The 22,990-nt window shown below is 49.6% G+C and overlaps 1 protein-coding gene across 1 annotated transcript in view; it reads right to left on the bottom strand.

The window, feature by feature from the left end:
* The window catches only part of ubap1lb (ubiquitin associated protein 1-like b), an 88,703-nt gene that overhangs the window by 35,842 nt on the left and 29,871 nt on the right, over positions 1 to 22,990 (bottom strand). Inside the window, exons 4-5 of the mRNA XM_038813281.1 lie at positions 13,948 to 14,703; positions 7,577 to 7,786 (exon numbers count right to left, since the gene is read on the bottom strand). Coding sequence (XP_038669209.1) covers positions 7,577 to 7,786; positions 13,948 to 14,703 — 966 coding nt within the window. The remainder of the gene's footprint in view (positions 1 to 7,576; positions 7,787 to 13,947; positions 14,704 to 22,990) is intronic.

Raw genomic sequence — 22,990 nt, forward strand, 5'->3', positions numbered from 1 at the left:
ACACTCCCCCCCCATCCACACTCACACCGAGCCCCCGATCCACACTCACACTGAGCCCCCCATCCACACTCACACTGAGCCCCCCATCCACACTCACACTGAGCCCCCCATCCACACTCACACTGAGCCCCCCATCCACACTCACCCCCCCCATCCACACTCACACTGAGCCCCCCATCCACACTCACCCCCCCCCCATCCACACTCACACTGAGCCCCCCATCCACACTCACACTGAGCCCCCCATCCACACTCACACTCACCCCCCCGATCCACACTCACACTGAGCCCCCCATCCACACTCACCCCCCCCCATCCACACTCACACTGAGCCCCCCATCCACACTCACACTGAGCCCCCCATCCACACCCACACTGAGCCCCCCATCCACACTCACACTGAGCCCCCCATCCACACCCACACTGAGCCCCCGATCCACACTCACACTGAGCCCCCCATCCACACTCACACTGAGCCCCCCATCCACACTCACACTGAGCCCCCCATCCACACTCACCCCCCCATCCACACTCACACTGAGCCCCCCATCCACACTCACACTGAGCCCCCCATCCACACTCACACCGAGCCCCCCATCCACACTCACCCCCCCCATCCACACTCCACTGAGCCCCCCATCCACACTCACACTGAGCCCCCCATCCCACTCACACTGAGCCCCCCCATCCACACTCACCCCCCCATCCCACTCACACTGAGCCCCCCATCCACACTCACACTGAGCCCCCGATCCACACTCACACTGAGCCCCCCATCCACACTCACCCCCCCGATCCACACTCACACTGACCCCCCCTCCACACTCACCCCCCCTCCACACTCACACTGAGCCCCCCATCCACACTCACACTGAGCCCCCCATCCACACTCACACTGAGCCCCCCATCCACACTCACCCCCCCCATCCACACTCACACTGAGCCCCCCATCCACACTCACACTGAGCCCCCCCCATCCACACTCACCCCCCCCCCATCCACACTCACACTGAGCCCCCCATCCACACCCACACTGAGCCCCCCCCATCCACACTCACCCCCCCATCCACACCCACACTGAGCCCCCCCCATCCACACTCACCCCCCCCATCCACACTCACACTGAGCCCCCCCCATCCACACTCACCCCCCCCATCCACACTCACACTGAGCCCCCCATCCACACTCACCCCCCCATCCACACTCACACTGAGCCCCCCCATCCACACTCACACTGAGCCCCCCATCCACACTCACACTGAGCCCCCCATCCACACTCACCCCCCCCCATCCACACTCACCCCCCCCATCCACACTCACACTGAGCCCCCGATCCACACTCACACTGAGCCCCCCATCCACACTCACACTGAGCCCCCCATCCACACTCACACTGAGCCCCCCATCCACACTCACCCCCCCATCCACACTCACACTGAGCCCCCCATCCACACTCACACTGAGCCCCCCATCCACACTCACACTGAGCCCCCATCCACACTCACCCCCCCCATCCACACTCACACTGAGCCCCCCATCCACACTCACCCCCCCCCATCCACACTCACACTGAGCCCCCCATCCACACTCACACTGAGCCCCCCATCCACACTCACCCCCCCATCCACACTCACACTGAGCCCCCCATCCACACTCACCCCCCCCATCCACACTCACACTGAGCCCCCCATCCACACTCACACTGAGCCCCCCATCCACACTCACACTGAGCCCCCCATCCACACTCACACTCACCCCCCCGATCCACACTCACCCCCCCCATCCACACTCACACTGAGCCCCCCATCCACACTCACCCCCCCCATCCACACTCACACTGAGCCCCCCATCCACACTCACACTGAGCCCCCCATCCACACTCACACTGAGCCCCCCATCCACACTCACACTCACCCCCCCGATCCACACTCACACTGAGCCCCCCATCCACACTCACCCCCCCCATCCACACTCACACTGAGCCCCCCATCCACACTCACACTGAGACCCCCATCCACACCCACACTGAGCCCCCCATCCACACTCACACTGAGCCCCCCATCCACACTCACACTGAGCCCCCCATCCACACTCACACTGAGCCCCCCATCCACACTCACCCCCCCCCCATCCACACTCACACTCACCCCCCCCATCCACACTCACCCCCCCCCATCCACACCCACACTGAGCCCCCCATCCACACTCACACTGAGCCCCCCATCCACACTCACCCCCCCCCCCATCCACACTCACACTCACCCCCCCATCCACACTCACCCCCCCCATCCACACTCACACTGAGCCCCCCATCCACACTCACACTGAGCCCCCCATCCACACTCACACTGAGCCCCCCATCCACACTCACACTGAGCCCCCCATCCACACCCACACCCCCCATCCACACTCACACTGAGCCCCCCATCCACACTCACCCCCCCCATCCACACTCACACTGAGCCCCCCATCCACACTCACACTGAGCCCCCCCCATCCACACTCACACTGAGCCCCCCATCCACACTCACACTGAGCCCCCCATCCACACTCACACTGAGCCCCCCATCCACACTCACACTGAGCCCCCGACCCACACTCACCCCCCCCCCATCCACACTCACACTGAGCCCCCCATCCACACTCACACTGAGCCCCCCATCCACACTCACACTGAGCCCCCCATCCACACTCACCCCCCCCCATCCACACTCACACTGAGCCCCCCATCCACACTCACCCCCCCCCGATCCACACTCACACTGAGCCCCCCATCCACACTCACCCCCCCCCATCCACACTCACACTGAGCCCCCCATCCACACTCACCCCCCCCCGATCCACACTCACACTGAGCCCCCCATCCACACTCACACTGAGCCCCCGATCCACACTCACACTGAGCCCCCGATCCACACTCACACTGAGCCCCCCATCCACACTCACACTGAGCCCCCCATCCACACTCACACTGAGCCCCCCATCCACACTCACCCCCCCCCATCCACACTCACACTGAGCCCCCCATCCACACTGAGCCACCGATCCACACTCACACTGAGCCCCCCATCCACACTCACACTGAGCCCCCCATCCACACTCACACTGAGCCCCCCATCCACACTCACACTGAGCCCCCCATCCACACTCACACTGAGCCCCCCATCCACACTCACCCCCCCCCGATCCACACTCACACTGAGCCCCCCATCCTCACTCACACTGAGCCCCCCATCCACACTCACACTCACCCCCCCCCATCCACACTCACCCCCCCCATCCACACTCACACTGAGCCCCCGATCCACACTCACACTGAGCCCCCCATCCACACTCACACTGAGCCCCCCATCCACACTCACACTGAGCCCCCCATCCACACTCACACTGAGCCCCCCATCCACACTCACACTGAGCCCCCCCATCCACACTCACACTGAGCCCCCCATCCACACTCACACTGAGCCCCCGATCCACACTCACCCCCCCCATCCACACTCACCCCCCCCATCCACACTCACACTGAGCCCCCCATCCACACTCACACTGAGCCCCCGATCCACACTCACACTGAGCCCCCCATCCACACTCACACTGAGCCCCCCATCCACACTCACCCCCCCCATCCACACTCACACTGAGCCCCCCATCCACACTCACACTGAGCCCCCCATCCACACTCACACTGAGCCCCCCCATCCACACTCACACTGAGCCCCCCATCCACACTCACACTGAGCCCCCCATCCACACTCACACTGAGCCCCCCATCCACACTCACACTGAGCCCCCCATCCACACTCACACTGAGCCCCCCCATCCACACTCACACTGAGCCCCCCATCCACACTCACACTGAGCCCCCCATCCACACTCACACTGAGCCCCCCCATCCACACTCACACTGAGCCCCCCCATCCACACTCACACTGAGCCCCCCATCCACACTCACACTGAGCCCCCGATCCACACTCACCCCCCCCATCCACACTCACCCCCCCCATCCACACTCACACTGAGCCCCCCATCCACACTCACACTGAGCCCCCGATCCACACTCACACTGAGCCCCCGATCCACACTCACACTGAGCCCCCCATCCACACTGAGCCCCCCCATCCACACTCACACTGAGCCCCCCATCCACACTCACCCCCCCCCCCCCGATCCACACTCACACTGAGCCCCCCATCCACACTCACACTGAGCCCCCCATCCACACTCACACTGAGCCCCCCATCCACACTCACACTGAGCCCCCGATCCACACCCACACTGAGCCCCCAATCCACACTCACACTGAGCCCCCCATCCACACTCACACTGAGCCCCCCATCCACACTCACCCCCCCCCATCCACACTCACACTGAGCCCCCCATCCACACCCACACTGAGCCCCCCATCCACACTCACACTGAGCCCCCCATCCACACTCACACTGAGCCCCCGACCCTCACACAGACATGAGCCCCTGACCCTCACACAGACATGAGCCCCCGACCCTCACACAGACATGAGCCCCCGACCCTCACACAGACATGAGCCCCCGACCCTCACACAGACATGAGCCCCCGACCCTCACACAGACATGAGCCCCCGACCCTCACACAAACATGAGCCCCCGACCCTCAGACAAACATGAGCCCCCGACCCTCACACAAACATGAGCCCCGGACCCTCACACAAACATGAGCCCCCGACCCTCACTCAGTCATGAGACAGGGAGTCAGTGTTCGGCTACCAGACAGATCAGAGTCAGACATAAGCTGAACCTGTGGAGCATTGCAGCTTTCCTCTCTGAAGGTTTTCATCACCCTCCTGCCTTGAAATGGGACTTAATAACATGGAAAACCTCGGCCCAGGACCCTAATCAGAAGATAAATAACCCTGATGAGGGGGGTGGCATTATAAAGGCCTTTGAGGTGGAGGGGGTTTTGTGGAGCCAGACAACATTCCTCTTACTGGGAAAACCTAGAAGCGCTGGGGGCATCCCTGGACCTGCCCGGGCATAACTTTGCCGCCTGACCTCCATCTTCCAGGTCCTCCTTCGCCTCATCCTCCACCCCCTCCAGGTCCTCCTCCTCATCAGAGGAAGTGACCCATTCCTCCTCGTTCTTCTTGGAGTCCCCGCTTCAACCTATTCGGCGGCCACCCCTTGAGCCTGCCCAGCGGGCCCCCTGCCCTCGAGGCGCTGCATCCTCCCTGGGTTGGACATCTTGTCATCGCTACGGGATTTCTTCCTCCAACGCTGTGATGAATATAACAGCCAATTCCACAGGCTCCACCCCATCACAAATTGGAACTCAGAGAGATGTGAGAAAGACAGCCTGGTTGACGTCCCACCTCAAAATCCTCAAACCCTACGAAACAACCCTTGTACTCCTGGTCCTGGAAACAGTCAAACCATCACCATCTCCGACAGCCAGCGCTAACTTCAATATCTGCAACCCATCCGACATCATCGCTTGACCGGCCAGCATGGTCACTTCCCTCATCCCCTCAGAGTCGCCTATAGGCCCGTGTCTGGTCATTCCACCCTTTATACCGCGGTCACCGGCATCTGGGTGCAATGGCCACTCTTCCATCATGTTCAGGGTCAGTTGCACCATAGAAAGCATCCTATCGGGCTGCATCACAGCCCTGGTATGGCAACTGCTCGGTCCAAGACCGCAAGAAACATCAGAGAATCGTGAACACAGCCTAGTCCAGCACACAAACCTGCCTCCCATCCATTGACTCCATCTACACCTCCCGCTGCCTGGGGAAAGCGGGCAGCATAATCAAAGATCCCTCCCACCCGGCTTACTCACTCTTTCAACTCCTTCCATCGGGCAGGAGATACAGAAGTCTCAGAACACGCACGAACAGACTCAAAAACAGCTTCTTCCCCGCTGTTACCAGATTCCTAAATCACCCTCTTATAGACTGACCTCATTAACACTACACCCCTGTATGCTTCATCCGATGCCGGTGCTTGTGTAGTTACATTGTATATCTTATTACGTGTTTTTTTAAATTTCCTTTTCTTTCCAAGTACTTAATGATCTGTTGAGCTGCTCACAGAAAAATACTTTTCACTGTACCTCGGTACACGTGACAATAAACAATTCCGATCCAATCAAATGCATTCAAATCAGCTTTTCACCATTTTCAGGCATGAACCTGATTGCTTGATCAGGGAGTGCCCGGGATCATCACGATCTGGGATCTCTCCGGCGCAATTCCCATTTTTGGCTTCCCACAACAGTTGGCAGCCATTACGGGATTTGTGTCCGCGATCGGGCCCCGAAAACTTCGACCAAGGCAGCTGCCTGGATGAGGCCCCCTGATGGGGGAGGAAGCGGGGTACCAGTACTCCAGGATTATCCGAAGGTCACCAGCCATTGCAGCTGCCATACCGAGCTGGACATGGCTGCGGCCACTTTGCTGAGGGGTTTCTCCAGCACAAGTGTGGTCTGGTAGCTGCAGCCATTTTTAATTTCAAATGCGTTAAAGGCACTGAGCGGGCCCTTCAAGATGGAGTCACGCTCTCTCTCTCCCTTCCCTACCTACTGTTCCTTTGGAAGGACTCCTATTGACCCTCTTCGAGAGCCCCCCCCCCCCCATCATTAATTGGATGGCCCAAAGCCTCTTGGTAACTAATGGTAATCAGGGTAAAATCAATGTCTGTTCTGCTCTCGACATGGTGCAGGGTCACCACTGCATTTGATCCCAACTTTGGAGTTCTGATCTAAAATGGCAGGTCCTGTCTAACTTCTCAGTGCCGTCACACACGCTGCTGTGCAGTTGCCTATTGGGAGCAATGTTTTCGCAGAGGAACTGGAGCCTAGTCTGTTCTCCTCTTGTCAGACATGGCTCCGTTATATTACATTGTGTAATATCTTATTACGCATTTGCTTCTTTCCAAGATGGTCCTGTACACGATGTTCATTGACACACAACAAAAGCAAAGTGTTTATTGAGTAACATTAACAAATAAACTGTGAGTACGTTCTCTCTTCAACAACCAAACTAGAGATTAAATTAACAAGATTAAATATATAATAACTATGATTAACAACACCTGCACTCTGAGCTATCTCTCTCTACCTCTGGTCACTCGTCACTCCAAACACGAAGAGGCGGGAACTCGGCTTGAGCTGGTCTTTTATACCCATCTCCAGTACTGCCATCTAGTGGTTACCTAGCTGTTGTTTCTGTATATTAACCCTTTATATACATACAGATATGCAGATCACTACAACCCCCCCCCGCCCACTCTCTCCCCACCGCTTGAAGGCCCACCGCTCCAGACAACTTCAAATGTCACCCACTTGAACGTGTCGGCGCCATTGGATGCTGGATTTCAGGTTGAGAATCTGCGATGGGACCTCACCCTCTGACCAATTTGCTATCCAGGAGAGCGACCTTCCTCCCCACCTCAAATTACTCTAGATTTCCTTTTCTCCTTGTACAACGAGTTGAACAGAAAAACTGAAACAAGAGCCATATGTTTTAAGAAATAAGTTTTGATGTGATATTGTGAAAACATTTAACGCGGCCTCGCCCGCTTTGCCCCGGCGAGAGGTTACACACCTGTTTTGTGCTTTGTTGCCCAACATTCTGAACAGCCCAAATCACTCTGCTGATTGGATAGCCCTGCCTCAGCACTGGCTGAATGAGGGCCTGATCTCTCTGGTTCAGTGCCAGTAATAGGTCAGCTGTAGAGTCTGGGAGAGTTTTGTGGGAATATAAAGGTCTTGGAGCTGATGGAGGAGCCGGAAGGCAGGAATGGTTACTGTGGGCCTGCGAAAGAACAAATAAACATTCAGAGCACAAATTATCTATCCGCGTTTTTCGCACAGAGAGCCTTCAGATCTACAGAAGAATTTTATTTGTTTAATCCCGGGGAAGGGTTTGTTTTTCTTCTCTTGTTTCGCATTGATCTATCCCGAATGTTTCTATCGAACATCGCATCCAGCCATATCCTTTGGCCACATCAAGGCCATTATTACACTACCTCCTCACAGCCGGTACTTGCTTCGAAAGATAAAGGGGAGACAAATCCCGCTGTGTCGGGAAATGACCACAAGAGCCCTGAAATGGGATTTGCGCCAGGTGCCAAACAGTATGCAATGCTCCCAGCCCCCCCCCCCCCCTCCCCCCCAGCAGACGTAATAATGCATTTAAATCAATTTTAATATGCAAAGTCAGATTGGCACCGAATCGTCTGGGAACGTGCTATGTGATTTGGCGTCGTTGGGAATCACTACGGGTCTCCACAGATGGAGGCCAGACGTGATGACCATTCCGGTAGCTTGGAGGCCATTGTAGTCCCCAGGCAGTCAGGGACATGGCAGGGAAGTGCCCTGACACTGCCAACCCAGCACCCTGACACTGCCAACTCGGCAGTGCCGGAGGGCAGGACCTGAAGGGCGACCCAATGGGAGGGCCCTAAATGCCGGTGATCAATGTTCTGGGGGAAAAGTCAGGCTGGTGATCAATGTCGGGGTGGAAAACGGGCCATTAATGGGTGGAGGGGGCGGGGCGGGGATGAAGGGGGTCCCAACATCTGCCGGGGGGGGGGGGGGGGAAAGAGAGTCCAGGGGGTCTTCAATTTCACTTTGAATTGAGGATTCCCTTTCTCTGTGAACCCTGGTTTTCTGGCTTGATTAGGCCCCACCCCTCCCAATGACTGTGCAAAACACCCCACCCCCTCCCCTTCATAAAAACGGGAAGGTGTGGGAAGATGTCATCGGGAAACCTGCCGGTTTCTCTGGGGAGCAACTGGCCAGTTTTCAGTCAGAACCTGACACTTTTGTGGCAAACGCTCTGCCCACAATTTTCAAATGTAAAGTGGGGTCCACTGGAAGAATATCGAGTTGTTCCAAGATCTTGGCTCAGCTGACGGTATTTGACAACATTGAACCGCAATTCTGGTTTCTTGCTGCGAGTGTCGGCCGGGTAACAATTCAAACTGAGACTCTGAACTGGGGCTCATTCAATATTTTCGACATGCGCCTCCCGCCGAGTTTCTGCAGCTTTGTACAAACATCACTGAACAAGTTGTTCAGGTTTGACTGAAAAATAGATTTCAATTAAATGCAAAGATTGCACCCGAGAACCCGTCTCATATTCTCGTCCGAATGCCATGCGGTCGAATATCATTGGAAGACACGGGCATGCTCTGTGCCAATGTTTTTTTGCTTCATTTAACAGAAGTGCTTCATGTTTTAATGCCGCCTCTTGGAGGAGCAGGATTTTTCAATCTACCACAGAAAATGCTGGAAATATTCAGGTCTGGCAGCATCTGTGGAGAGGGAAACAGAGCCTGTAATTTTCTGGTGCCCTTCCTGCCGGCAGTATCTCCTGGTCATGGCGATGACGACCGGCGCGCCCCCCAACCCCCCTTCCCCCTCTCCCCCCCCCCCCCTCCCACCAGCAGCAGAGAGTCAGAGTCACGGAAAAAGCTGTTGGCGGGAACGGAAAACCCCAGCGAGGCGCAGGTGGAAAATCCCAGCTGGAGTCGACATTCCAGGCCAAAGACCTTTCATCCCCCCCCCCCCCCCCCCCCACCCACCCCACCCCACGCCCCAATCAATCTGTGGCGTTGATTGAGCGGCCTACAAGTAGAAACGGAAATTAGGCTTCATTACTATTTGCTACATCTTGCAGGTTGGACCCATGCCAAGTAGCAATGCATGGTGCATATGTGATTAAAAAATAATTAGGCTAATTACCAAGGGGGTGTGACCCCCATGAAAAGAGCCTACTACTATTTTCCAGGAGAATTAAAGAGGCAAGCAATAAGAGCTTTTTGAATTAGGATTTAATAGTCCCAATTAACATCACAGGGTGTAAAAGGAAATAATTGTCATTGAATGTTATGCATTAAATGTAAATCATAATTTAAATTAGCTGTAATACATTATAGTTATTTTATAAGTGACAATACAGGCTATTATTAAATAACTTGGCTCATAAAATCAAGACTCTGAGGTTGCATTATTGTATCATAATTTATGGGCAGGTGGGGATTTATATTTGTTTGCGATTGTTGTGGTGAAGGGGAAGGTTAGTCACAAATTAGTCGCTCCTTTCTTCTCTCTCTTTCCCAGTTGGGATAGATCAACTTTGAAATCGAACAAATAATTCAGCCCGGCCCACTTTCCGTCACTGGCATTTAGACCCTGCAGTTTGACAATGCTGCTTCACGACCAGCAGTTTTGATCGACAGTTGGAAACATGTTAATTGAGAACCTGACTTGAGTACTGAGTCAGCAGAGTCTGCAGTGAAGTTGGGGAGTGTGGCATTATCATAACTGTCAGTACTGCAAGGGCTAATGAAGTGTTGAGAGTAGCCACTAGAGGGAGCTACAGTTACAACTATCTCAGGCAGTGATGCTAAGCCTTGTGGGAGAGTGTATGCAGGAGTTAGCTATTGAGTCAGATGCACAGATAGTGTAAGTGAGAGTAGATCATAGTTTAAACCAGTAGTGAGATGAGCAATAGATGAGCGTAATTTAGATGTTATTAATCAACTGTGTATTCTTAAGGAGTACGTGTCGAATCCAAGTTAGTAGTATTAATAAATGTATAGCTTTCTTTAAGTTCAATTTATTTTGTGGTCTTTGTGTTCACTACGCCAACCATCCCAAAATAAGCAACACAGGGAGAAGATTGGTGCTGCACTTGTGGAAAATTGCGAGCTTCCTAGCTCAGCCTCTCCAGAACACAATGGAGTTTATGGAACCATCAATTCTACGGACACGGGCTTGTAGGATTAGAATAGCGGTTTTAATATACTTACAACAGAGCCAGCCTGTTCGCCGTTAAACTTTCGATGAACTGGCCGGCTGGCTCTGCGGCACGGATCTTTATACAGCAGCTCCAGGGGGAGGAGTTCTGGGCGGAGCCAAGGGGGGAGCCCAGTACAAACTCTCGCGTACTCCCAGAGCTACTCCCCCTGGTGGTCAGGTAGTGCAACTGCACTTACAATATCGGTACATATATACAATGGGAACAGAGTGACATTGGTAGCTTATAATACCGTGTGAATCTCATTCACCACAGGAGTAATGAAGGAGCACATTGTTATTGGGTAACGTTCCTTGTGTCGTTGAAGCACTTTCTGCTCCGCTGGTTCTGCCCACGCCGTGCAAGAGAATGGGAGAGGACCCACGCCAAGCACTTTCCCAAAGTTACTCTGAAACTGGCCACGAGAAGAGACAGCAGAGTATCCTGGAATTAGTAACCTCCTGTTTCCCTCCACATTCCACAAGGAAGTATTTAGTCTGGTCGTGGTCCTCTTAAGGCTCAGATTGTTGTCTCCAACTTTGAAGTGTGGTGAGCCTATTACTCCATTTGACAGCACTAAAGTTAACATATTGTTTAAAAATTCCAGTAGAACCAAGTTAATTTAGTAGCTTGTGCAGGAGATACGATTTTGATTTGACTGTACCCGAGCCAACTCTTTTGAATGCTGAATTATTCATGTGGCTCTTGTCCCAATTGGAAAGACAAGCAACCCTGCTGGAAGGGCGATGTGGTTAAAAATGGATAAAACTACAACAAAACTCAGAAGAAGATTTCTCTGGATTGTGTAGAAGAGCGAAGCATTGAGATGGCAAGATTTGCAATACCACATGAAGTATTGGGAATCATAATGAGAGCCAGAAGAGGGTAAGAAAGCAAACAAGAAATGGTTATGATTTAAACAGAACCCGACTAACTGACTTCACTTTTACTAACTGCGATGGATGGCTAAAAACGACATTCGCTAATTGGGTTTAAGGTGATTGAACCGTTAAATTATTGTCCAGTAGTTCAATGGGCTCCTTTGAGCCATTGCAGGTTCTCCGCTGGAGAATTGAGCTACTTTCACTGCCCGGCCCTTTCCCGGTCACCCTGCAATTCTGTTCCCTTCAGGAGTTTATCCAATTCCTTCTTGAAAGCGAGGATTGAATCTACCTCCACCACCCTTTCAGACAGTTCTGAGCTCCTCACTTTCTGAAAGGCTGATGGGAAGAGGTGGTATTGCTGCTGGGTATATAATCCAGAATAACATGCTCTGGGTTCACAACACAACAGATGATAACGTTTTGAATTCAATAAAAAATTTGGAATGAAAAGTCCACAAAACCATTCTCGTGAAAACACACCCGGTTTAGTAATGCCTTCAAGGGAAGGAAATCTGCCATCTTTACCTGGTCTGGCCTACATGTGACTCCAGATCCGCAACAGTGTGGTTGACTCTGAGATGGCCGAGCAAGCCACTCACTTCAAGAGCAATTAGGGAATAGCAATAAATGCTGGCCCAGCCATCGACACCCACATCCCATAGTGAATTTAAAAAATTCCACATCATAACCACTTGCCGTGTAATAAAATTTTCCTTTTGGTTCTTTTACCATTCACTTTAAATTGGTGTCCTCTAGTTTCAATCCTTCTGCCAATAGGAACAGTGTCTATATATCTCTTCTGCTGAGACCCCTCGTGCAAATGAACACCTCTATCAAATCTCTCAAAATTCTCTTGAGGGAGAACAACCCCAGATTTTCTGACCAATATATTTAACTGAAGTCCCTTATTTGTGGAAGCATTCTTCCCTGCTCCTCTCTAAAGCAGTCACATCCTTCCCAAAATATGGTGCCCAGAGTTGCAAGCAATACTCTAGCTGAGACCAAACCAGTGTTTTACAAAAGTTCATCGTAACTTTCTTGGGAATTGTATTATCCCATCGGACAAGGTGAGGGAATTGTGCTTCCAGTTTCACTGTAAGGAGGTGGTCATTTCATTAGAACAAGACTTAGAAGGAGGAGAGGTAGTAAATTGTATGAATCTAGAGTGATCAGAGCATGGGTTTAAAAATGAATCCAGGTAGCCCAATGTTGCACAATTAACCAGGGTGCAGAAAGGTAGTACTCCGCTTCCTGTTCACGCCTCCCGTGTGGCTAGTCCCAGATCTTGCTCATACCGTCTGAAGAGATGATGGCCAAAGTCGCTTTCTGCTGCTGGGAGCAGAGGGGCGAGAGCCAGAGAACAATTCAGAGCGAGCTTTGAGACACACTAGGCTGATATTCCTCTCTACATTGGAGCAGAAGCAGAATTCAATCCCTATGATTGTTGGCCCTCAGTCAGACTTAGTGTCCAGTGATATTCTGAAGAACTTATGGATAAATTGTTTGAGGTCATTAACTTGAAATATTTGTGTTCATCTGCCTATTTCCCGCTCGGCATAGAAGGGAATGCTGCTCCTAAGCATGAACGTACTGGCCATTGGAAGTAGGAGGATATTGGCTTCCATTAAAGCAGCACAATCTTGGTTCTGTAGAAGGGTCATTTAGACTCCAAACGTTAACTCTGTTTCCCTCTTCACAGGTGCTGCCAGACCTGCTGAGTTCTTCCAGCATTCTCTGAATTTATCTCACATTTCCAGCATCCACAATATTTGTTTTTAAATCTTGGGATTAAATGGCTCCAGAATATACAATTTCATCAATCCAGTTACTAATTGGATGGGTATTGTCCCATTTTTTCTAATTAAAAGAGAAATTGTGACCCCCACCTTCATAGTCATTAGGTATTTTCAATCATGGTTGGATTTGATGTCTACGAACTTGTTAAAAAATAAATTTAGAGTACCCAATTCTTTTTTTCCCCAATTAAGGGGCAATTTAGCGTGACCAATCCACCTACCCTGCGCATCTTTTTGGGTTGTGGGGGTGAGACCCACACGGACACGGGGAGAATGTGCAAACTCCACACGGACAGTGACCCGGGGCTGGGATTGAACCGGGGTCCTTAGCGCTGTGAGGCAGCAGTGCTAACCACTGTGCCGCCCCATGACTATGAACTTGATCATGGCTGAGAAATGTATTTATACAGATCCTGAGTTTCTACAGAAGAATTATATCAAGCAGGATAACTCCACAATGGAGTTAAAACATGGCGCCCTCAATTCTTACCGGTAATGGTGGTTTGTGTTTTCTGAGTGGAGTTCTGCTTCTGATCATAAAAGATCTTTCCAAGTGACACCGGGCACAGGATAATGGTGGACTTCCAATGGAAATTCGTTCTGAGTTCAGATTCTTGCTGTTTCTATTGTTCTGGTGCTGAGAGAGAGATTTTCGACAAATGTTTCTTGGCGTATGTCCCGGTGACCAGTTGGACCCTTGCTTCCTAACATCTTCCTCCCCAGCAGGATTGTGGCAAAGAGGTGATGACCTACGGCCAGAGATGTGAGGGAGTCCAGTTAAGCTAGCACTGAGCCATCTCTCACAGTGCCGGTTTCTGGAAGGACTGTCCGAGCAGAAAGGGGAAGAAGCTGGTCTTCCATCCAGCAATCGGGAATGAAGATTAAATTTGCCCCGGAGAAGCGGCACGGAAGGAAGCCTCTGCTTTTCATTATCATCAGACGATGAGAGTTCATCATCTTCCGAGTATCCATCATCACTTTCAGTATTTGACTTGCATACGGCCCTTGAACGAATATATTTAATGTCCGTCACACTGAAACTCCTGAACCTCTTGGTCTGCAAAACCATATGGTCCGTTTGAGATTTAGCGTGGTGAGAGTCACGATTCATATCATCCGTATCCTCTCCATCCATATCAGAAAATGCAAGACAAAATGGTGGACATGTTGGTATAAGCCTCGGAGGTTCTCTTAGGGAACAGTCTCGTAGCCATTCCAAAATCTTCTTTTCCAGGGTAAAATCGTACTGCAAAAGAATGAAAATTGCATTCATCTCAATCAAAGCGTAAACATTTTTTTCTAAACATGGTTGCATTTCCATAGGGGCACTCCTGACAATCTGAGACATCCTACTTTTCAGGGGATTGAGTGACTCTTCTGCCCAAGATACAATGGACAAAGAGCGAAACTCTGCAGAAATGAATCACAATCATTCAGGAGTAACTTCAGTAAAGTTCTTACAGAGCAAAGCGTACTGTGGAAATCATCTTTGATATGGAGACCCTTTTCATTAGCCAATCATATATTCTCTTTCTCTCTCTCATGCAGATATCTGCTTATGAATGACTTGATGATTTTGCCTCAGATTGCAAAAAGACCACTGGTTGATATTTTGGTGTCCTAGTGCATTAATCACAAAAGGTTACTATGCAGGTGAAGAAAGTAATTTGGAAAGCGAATAGAATGTTATTGTTTACTGAAAGGGGAATTGATTACAAAAGTAAAAAGATTATGCTTCAGTTATGCAGAGTATTGGTGAGAGAACATCTAGAATATTATATACAATTTTGGTTATCTTAGAAAGGGTGTAAATGCATTGGAAGCAGTTTTTAAAAAAATAATTTTACGGGATGTGGGCGTTGCCCATCCCTAGTTGCCCTTCAGAAGGTGGTGGTGAGCTACCCTCTTGAATCGCTGCAGTCCTTGAGGTGTAGGTACACCCACTATGCTGTTAGTGAGGGAGTTCTAGGATTTTGCCCCAGCGACAGTGAAGGAACGGTGATATATTTCCAAGTGAGGGTGGTGAGTGACTTGGAGGGGAACCTCCAGGTGATGAGGTTCCCAGTTATCTGCTCCTCTCGTCCTTCTAGATGGTAGTGGCCGTGGGCTAGGAAGGTGCTGTCTAAAGAACCTTGGTAAGTTACTTGTAGATTATACACGCGACTGCCACTGTTCGTCGGTGGTGGAGGGTTTGAAAGTTTGTGGAATGAGGAACAATCAAGCGATCTGCTTTGTCCTGGATGGTATCGAGTTTCTTGAGTGTTGTTGAAGCTGCACTCATCCAGGTAAGTGGAGAGTATTCCATTACACTCCTGACTTGTGCCTTGTAGATGGTAGACAGGCCTTTGGGGGTTGTCAGGAGGCGAGTTACTCACCGTAGGATTCCTAACCTTTGAGTTCAGAGAACTTTACTAGACCAATACCTGGAATGGGGTAGGTTGTCTTTAAAGGTTGGACAAGTTAGGCTTGTATCTACTGGAGTTTAGAAAAATAATAGATGACTTGATTGGAACATATCAGATCGTGAGGGGTATTGACAGGGTGGATGTAGAGAAGATGTTTCCTCTTGTGGGAGAATCTAGAACTAGGTGGTCACTGTTTAAAAATAAGGGGTTGCCCCTTTAAGACAGATTAGAAGAATGTTGTTTCTCTCAGAGGGCCATGGGTCTTTAGAACTCTTTCCCAAAACACAGTGGAAGCACACCCTTCAAATATTCTTAAGGCAGAGATAGATAGATAGATTCTTGACATGCAAGGACGGCGAAGAGGGTAAAAGGTTATCGGGGCTGGCAGGAATGTGCAGTTGAAGTTACCATCAGATAATCCATGATCTTATTATTTCTTTGTTGACTGCAGATTCCAGACCATGACATGCTGATATGGGCAAGACTGGGAGAGGCAGTATTGGAAAGACTGTCAGCCTTCATAGTGATTATCCGAACAAAAGTAATCGAAGGTGATTTGAAGCATATACTCGCTTGTCAATAAGAAAAGTGTACAACTTGAAGAAATGAGGAGAATGGATGAAACTGAAGAAAAAGCCAAGGAAATCTGTTAAGAATAATCTTAAATCGGTTCGATCCCGGCCCCGGGTCACTGTGTGTGTGTAGTTTGCACATTCTCCCAGTGTCTGCATGGGTCCCACCCCCACAACCCAAAGATGTGCAGGGTAGGTGGATTGGCCAAGCTAAATTGTCCCTTAATTGGAAAGAAAATAATTGGGTACCCTAAATTTATTTTAAAAAGCTTAAAAATTGTTTTATGATATAATTCAAATCAGGATAGCAATTGGAACCAGTTGCCTCAATTTTATCAGATTGGGCTGGAGTTTAGAAGAATATGAATAAAACAGGGCGGCATGGTGGCACAGTGGTTAGCACTGTTGCTTCAAGGCATCAGGGTCCCAGGTTCCATTTCCAGCTTGGGTCACTGTCTGTGTGGAGTCTGCACGTTCTCTCCGTGTCTGCATGGGTTTCCTCCGGGTGCTCCGGTTTCCTCCCACTGGTCCCGAAAGACGTGCTTGTTAGGAGAATTGGATATTCTGAATTCTCCCTCAGTGTACCCGAACAGGTGGCGGAATGTGGCGACTAGGGGATTTTGGCAATAACTTCATTGCAGTGTTAAAGTAAGCCTACTTGTGACAATAATAAAGATTATTAAGGGGAATCTCATTGAAACATATAAACATAAAATCCTGACAGGGCTGGACAGACTGGGTATAGGAGATGTTGGGCTGGGAAATCAGTCTCTGGATATGCAGTAGGCCATTTAGGACTGAGATTAGCAGAAATGCCTTCCCTCAGAGGGTGGCGGACCTGGCAAATTCTTTACCGCAGAAGGCTGTGGATGGCCAAGTCACTGAATATATTTAAGAAAGAAATAGATATATGTCTAGATACCAAAAGCATCTGGGGATATGGGGAGAATGCTGGAGTACAGCATTGAGACAGAGGAACAGCCATGATCATGTTGAACAGTGGTACAGGCTGGCTGGGCTGAATGGCCCACACGTGCTCCTATTTTCGATGTTTCTGTGGCATTCCCTCCCTGGGTGAAAAATTAAATTAACAAATAAATCTCAAATCAATTGTTAAAAACATGAAAGCAAAAACTCTGGTTTGAAAACATTTCAAAATCTGGAGTTGATTTACCTCTCAGCTATGTACAAAACAAATAGTAACGTAAGAAAGACCAAACAGTTTAAATTGCCGGTGAAAAGATGACTTCAAACAGCAAAGGTTGGCAGTTCATCACCTCAATATAATTAGACCAACTCAAGTTAATGTAGGACCTTTCCTTGAGAAAATAGCAATTCTATCATCTACTGACTGCTGCAGTGTTTTGAATGTAGGACATTTTTATATCGATTGCATTACATATATCTGTTGCAGTAATATTTTGTAAAATCCTGGTTTAAAATACAGGCAGGCTCTGCGACTGCAAAATGTGTGATTAAGATGTCATAAAAGTAAGATAATCATTAATTCCAATCATGTAATTGTTTACCTATATAAGGACTAATGGAATTTTGTTATGATTGCTGGAGATGCCCTGGAAAGTTGATAATTTGAGACTTAATTAAGCAGGTCAGGGGATTTGAATGGGATAAAGTTGATGCAATTAATGGGAGGAGCCAAATCTCTAACAGGCAGTTTAGCTGGTAGTTTGCTAGGACCTTTAAGCTGAGCAGCAGCTTTTGCCAAAGGTTGTTAGGTTAAGCAGTGGTCTGACACAGACAGAAGGATTTGCAGGTTATTTCCAGGTGGATCTCTCTTCAAGCAGTATTTCTGAGAGATTTCTATTCAAGTGAACAGCAATAAAGCCTGGACTGGATTCTCCGCTGTCGGGATTCTCCATTCCACCCACGCCTGGGTATATCCTGACAGCGTGGGGTTGCCAATAATGGGAAACCCCATTGGCCAGCTGGTGGAACGGAGAATTCCGTTGCCAGCGGGGACGCATCAAACAGAAAACTAGTGCGGCGGGACAGGAATTCCTGCCCCCTGTGTTTGCTAACATTATAAGTGGCTTTTGACCAGTGATGGGCTTTGCTGAATTGGAGATAGAGAAGGCACAAGTTGGAAGTAAAGTGGTTCATTTTTTAAAAGAATTGTTAAACTATTAATTCATAGAATTCCTGCAGTGCAGGAGGTCATTCGGCCCAATGGGTCTGTATCGACCCCCCCAAAAGCACACCCTACCAAGACCACTCCCCCTCCCTATCCCCATAACCGCACCTAAACTTTGGACACTAAGGGGGCGTGGCCATCCACTTAACCTGCACATCTTTAGACTGTGGGAGGAAATCGGAGCACCCGGAGGAAACCCACGCAGACAAGGGAAGATGTACAAACTACACAGAGACAGTCACCCAAGGTCGGTATTGAACCTGGCGCTGTGAGGCAACAGTGCTAACCATCATGCAACCGTGTTGCCCATTGTAAGCTATTTTCTGTGATGTTAATGTAGTTTAATCCTGTGCTAATAATAATGTTTGTTTCAATACACCATATCCCTATTTGTCAGTGGAATCACTCCTGGAGCCAAATATCCTTTCCTCACATTTTTAAAGTATTTGAGGTTCATTGTCCAGTATCCAAACAGATGCTGGAGTCTGGCCAGGATCTTAATAGTAGGCAGAGTACAAGAATAATTCCCCTACCTACAGTAAATGATGCTCGAGGATTCAAGGCATTTGTCGTATAGGAGTTGCACGTTTCATTTCACATCTCAAATTGATATGGTAGTTGTTAGAAAGAGTTGATATTCCCTGTTTAATATACTTACGTTTGAATTGGCATTTTAATTGTTCAATAGATTGCACTTATTATTTAAAGGACAGCACCAGTATATAAAGGGGATACAGCTAGCACGGTTTTGTTGATGGAGAAATAATTACTCAACAAAATAAACTTTTAAAAAACCTCAGAGTCGAAGAAGGCCTGACTTGCTTCCTCATTCTTATTAAAGAGTTACCATCAGAGCTTAACGTGGTAGCAGAGATTTGTTACTGCCTGTAAGAAAAAGGATTGCAAACTAAGATTTCTTTGGACGAAAGACTAGGGGCGGGATTCTCCCGCAACTGGCTGGATGGCCCGACGCTGGCGCCAAGAGTGGTGCGAACCACTCCGGCGCCAGGCCGACCGGAAGTTGCGGAATCCTCCGCACTTCCGGGGGCTAGGACAGCGCCGGAGGGGTTGGCGCTGCGCCAACCGGCGCCGAAGGGCCGGCGCTAGTTGGCGCATGCGCAGAACCGCCAGCGTGGTTCCGCGCATGTGCAGACCAGCCGGCGTGTTTCCTGCGCATGCACAGGGGGGTTCCACTCCGCGCCGGCCATGGCAGAGCCCTACAGAGGCCGGTGCGGAAGGAAAGGGTGCCCCCACGGCACAGGCCCGCCCGCAGATCAGTGGGCCCCGATTGCGGGCCAGGCCACAGTGGGTCCCCCCCCCCCCCCCCCCCCCCCGCCCCCCGAGGACTCACCTAGCCAGCCTACAAGCCAGGTCCCACCATGGAGGGAAACCTTTGGGCATCTTCATGATGTATAGATGATTTCTTTGTGCGGGTGGTAGTAGCAAACTTTAAAATACTGTTAGAAACGGTCTTAGAATGGAGTTAAAGATTGGAAATCAGGCTTTTACAAAGAACAAAGAACAATACAGCACAGGAATAGGCCCTTCGGCCCTCCAAACCGGTCACGATACCAACCTTTGCCAAAACCTTCAGCACTTCCTTGTGCCGTATCCCTCTATACCCATTCTAGCCATGTGTTTGTCAAGATGCCTTTTGAACGCCGTTAATATATCTGCTTCCACAACCTCCCCTGGCAACACGTTCCAGGCACTCACCACCCTCTGTAAAAAACATGCCTCAGATATCTCCTCTAAACTTTGCCCCACGAATCTTAAACCTATGCCCCCTGGTGACTGACCACTCGACTCTGGGGAAGAGTGCCTGCCCATCCACTCTATCCGTGCCTCTCATAATCTTGTAGACTTGTTCAGGTCACCCCTCAACCTCCGTCTTTCTAATAAAAACAGTCCGAGTCTATTCAGCCTCTCCGCATAGCTAACACCTTCCAGGCCAGGCAACATCCTGGTAAACCTCCTCTGCACCCTCTCCAAAGCCTCCACATCCTTCTGGTAGTGTGATGACCAGAATTGTGCGCAATATTCCAAGTGCGGCCTCATCAAGGTTCTATACAACTGCAGCATGACTTGCCAGTTTTACACTCAATGCCCCTTCCAATGGCATATTCAAATACATTGGGTTGGAAATCGGACAGAGAGGTTCGCATGCCACTCTTCATCAGCAGCCTTACATGGACAGTATTAACCCCACAACAATTGTTCATGGTGGGGCCTTACAAAAAGGATGCGGTGGCTTCTAAAATCGAAAACGAGGAACTCCGTAGTTTAATTGGGCAGCTGAATTGGTTAGCTAGATAAACAAGACCAGATGCCAGTTTTAATGTTTTAGAACTAAGCATTAAAATTTATGATCCTAAGATTGCTGAAATTGTGAGAGTAAACAAAACATTGGCTAAATTTAAATTGGATAATTGTGTTTTGAAATACCCGCCTTTCGTTAATATTGACAACTGAAACTGATCGTTTACTGTTATTGTTTTTATTCAATCGGGGGCAGAGCCGCTTCTGCGATGCTTTGCCCCTCCAAAACAGCGTACTCTGCGATGGTGCCTGAGGCCCTCCCCCGATGCCCCGCCCCCCAATGGGCTGAATTCCCGGTGGCTTGGGGCGCGTGTGGTATTTTCTTCGGGAATGCAGCAGTGGACTAAGTCCAGCGCCGCCACAGCCGAGGGGGGGGGGGGGGGGGGAAAGGCCGATCCGCAGGCAGGGAGGCTCGATGCTGTGTGCCTGCTAGCCCTCCACCAGCCGGAGAATCCAGCCCCCTATCTCTGTCACATTGTGAAACCCATCACAGAGATGGAGAATTTCAATGGAAAGGAACCTCAAGTGCCTGAATATCGACTTTTCAAATAGGCAGATTAGGGTTTTAAAGTGCTAATCCCACCTCAGGGGTTTTCCCTTGAGCGTCTGCAAATCCCAATTTTTTTCCGTTCTCCTGGATCTCAATGGAGCCTGTTTAAAATTCATCTTTAAATATAAAAACAAAACACAGCTTTTAATCTTGGAAATCAAGATTAAAAGCAGAAAGCGCTGGAAATACACAGCAAGTCAGGCAGAATCCGTGGACAAAGAAAGTTAACGTTTCAGGTTGATGACCTTTCTACCTGTCTAATCCAATGGAAGGAATGCACGGGAGGATAGGAACGAACAAAGGTTTATTCCACGGAAATCGCAAAGCTACAACTCCTCTCCCTGAAGGGTCGCCCTCCAGCACCTACACCCAGGCCTCAGGGTTTTTATACGGAGAGAATCCCCCTTTGTCAAAGGGAAACCCTGCCCCAATTACTGGGATAGTTCATACTCTGAGGTGATAGGGGGAATCGTATAGAGCAGTGCATCTCAAACTATCTGATGTGGCGTACTGGCAGTTTTTTTTTTCAATGTGCCAGGGACTGGTAAGCGAAACAAGCCAATCCAGGATTACTGTCTCTTTCTTTTCTGGAAACACTCCAAGTACCGGCAGACGATGGCTCGCGTACCGGCACCGGTAAGCATACCACACTTTGAGAAGCACTGGTATAGAGCACAGGCCTTGGCCCCCAAGGGGGTCGTAACAGAGTCGACAAGTGCGTGCATTAAAACTGTGGAAGAAAACGTGTAACCTTTCTGTCATCAAACCCAAATCTTGTCCGGGGATTTGTGAGTTTAGAACCCTACTTAAAGTCTTTAGTTACAATCAGATTACTGAAGAACCAATGACGCCAAGTGTCTAAATTAAGACCTTTCGCAAATTGCATTAACCGCTTCACTTCCTTCTACCTTCCCACGATACCCCTTCAGAAGCCTGATTACTCACCCTTCATGAATCTCCCAAGCCATCAAGTTCTAGAATTCCTCATTTGCTCTGTTGTTGAAACCCTTCCAGAGCTTTCAATTAGAAATGCACATTTAATCATTACTCGGTAATTCACTTGGGAATAGCTTTGCAGAGAAAAAGAAAATGTAAAAACTGTTTTCAGAAGCATGTTTATGTTTTCGGAAGCATGTTTATTTTTATCTCGCATTCTTTTTAAACCCCAATTTGTCATGGAGATAAGATTTGATTCCCAGCCAACACTTAAAAGTCTTGATTGAAACCAGGGCAGTGTGTCCTGGATTATTGGGTTAGACAGTGGAAAAATCAGTCAGAATTCCAAATTCTGATCAATAATTCACACTGGAAAGTCTGTATGCGTGGTCACCAGATTAGGGTGATTTCAGATTAGCCTTCCATTGTTGGATAGCCTGCTGAAATTATGTTTCAGGTATAAATGAAGAATGACCACGGGGGGAATGACTGAAAGGCCTTATTTTAGGCATGGAATCTTTGGGAAATCAGTCCAGAATACATTAACATCTACTTGTTCTTTATGGATTGTGTGTTTCAGTTCCCTTCATCCAAGAACT

The sequence above is a fragment of the Scyliorhinus canicula genome, chromosome 12 (genome assembly GCF_902713615.1).
Source record: "Scyliorhinus canicula chromosome 12, sScyCan1.1, whole genome shotgun sequence".
In the NCBI taxonomy this organism is placed as follows: Eukaryota; Metazoa; Chordata; class Chondrichthyes; order Carcharhiniformes; family Scyliorhinidae; genus Scyliorhinus; species Scyliorhinus canicula.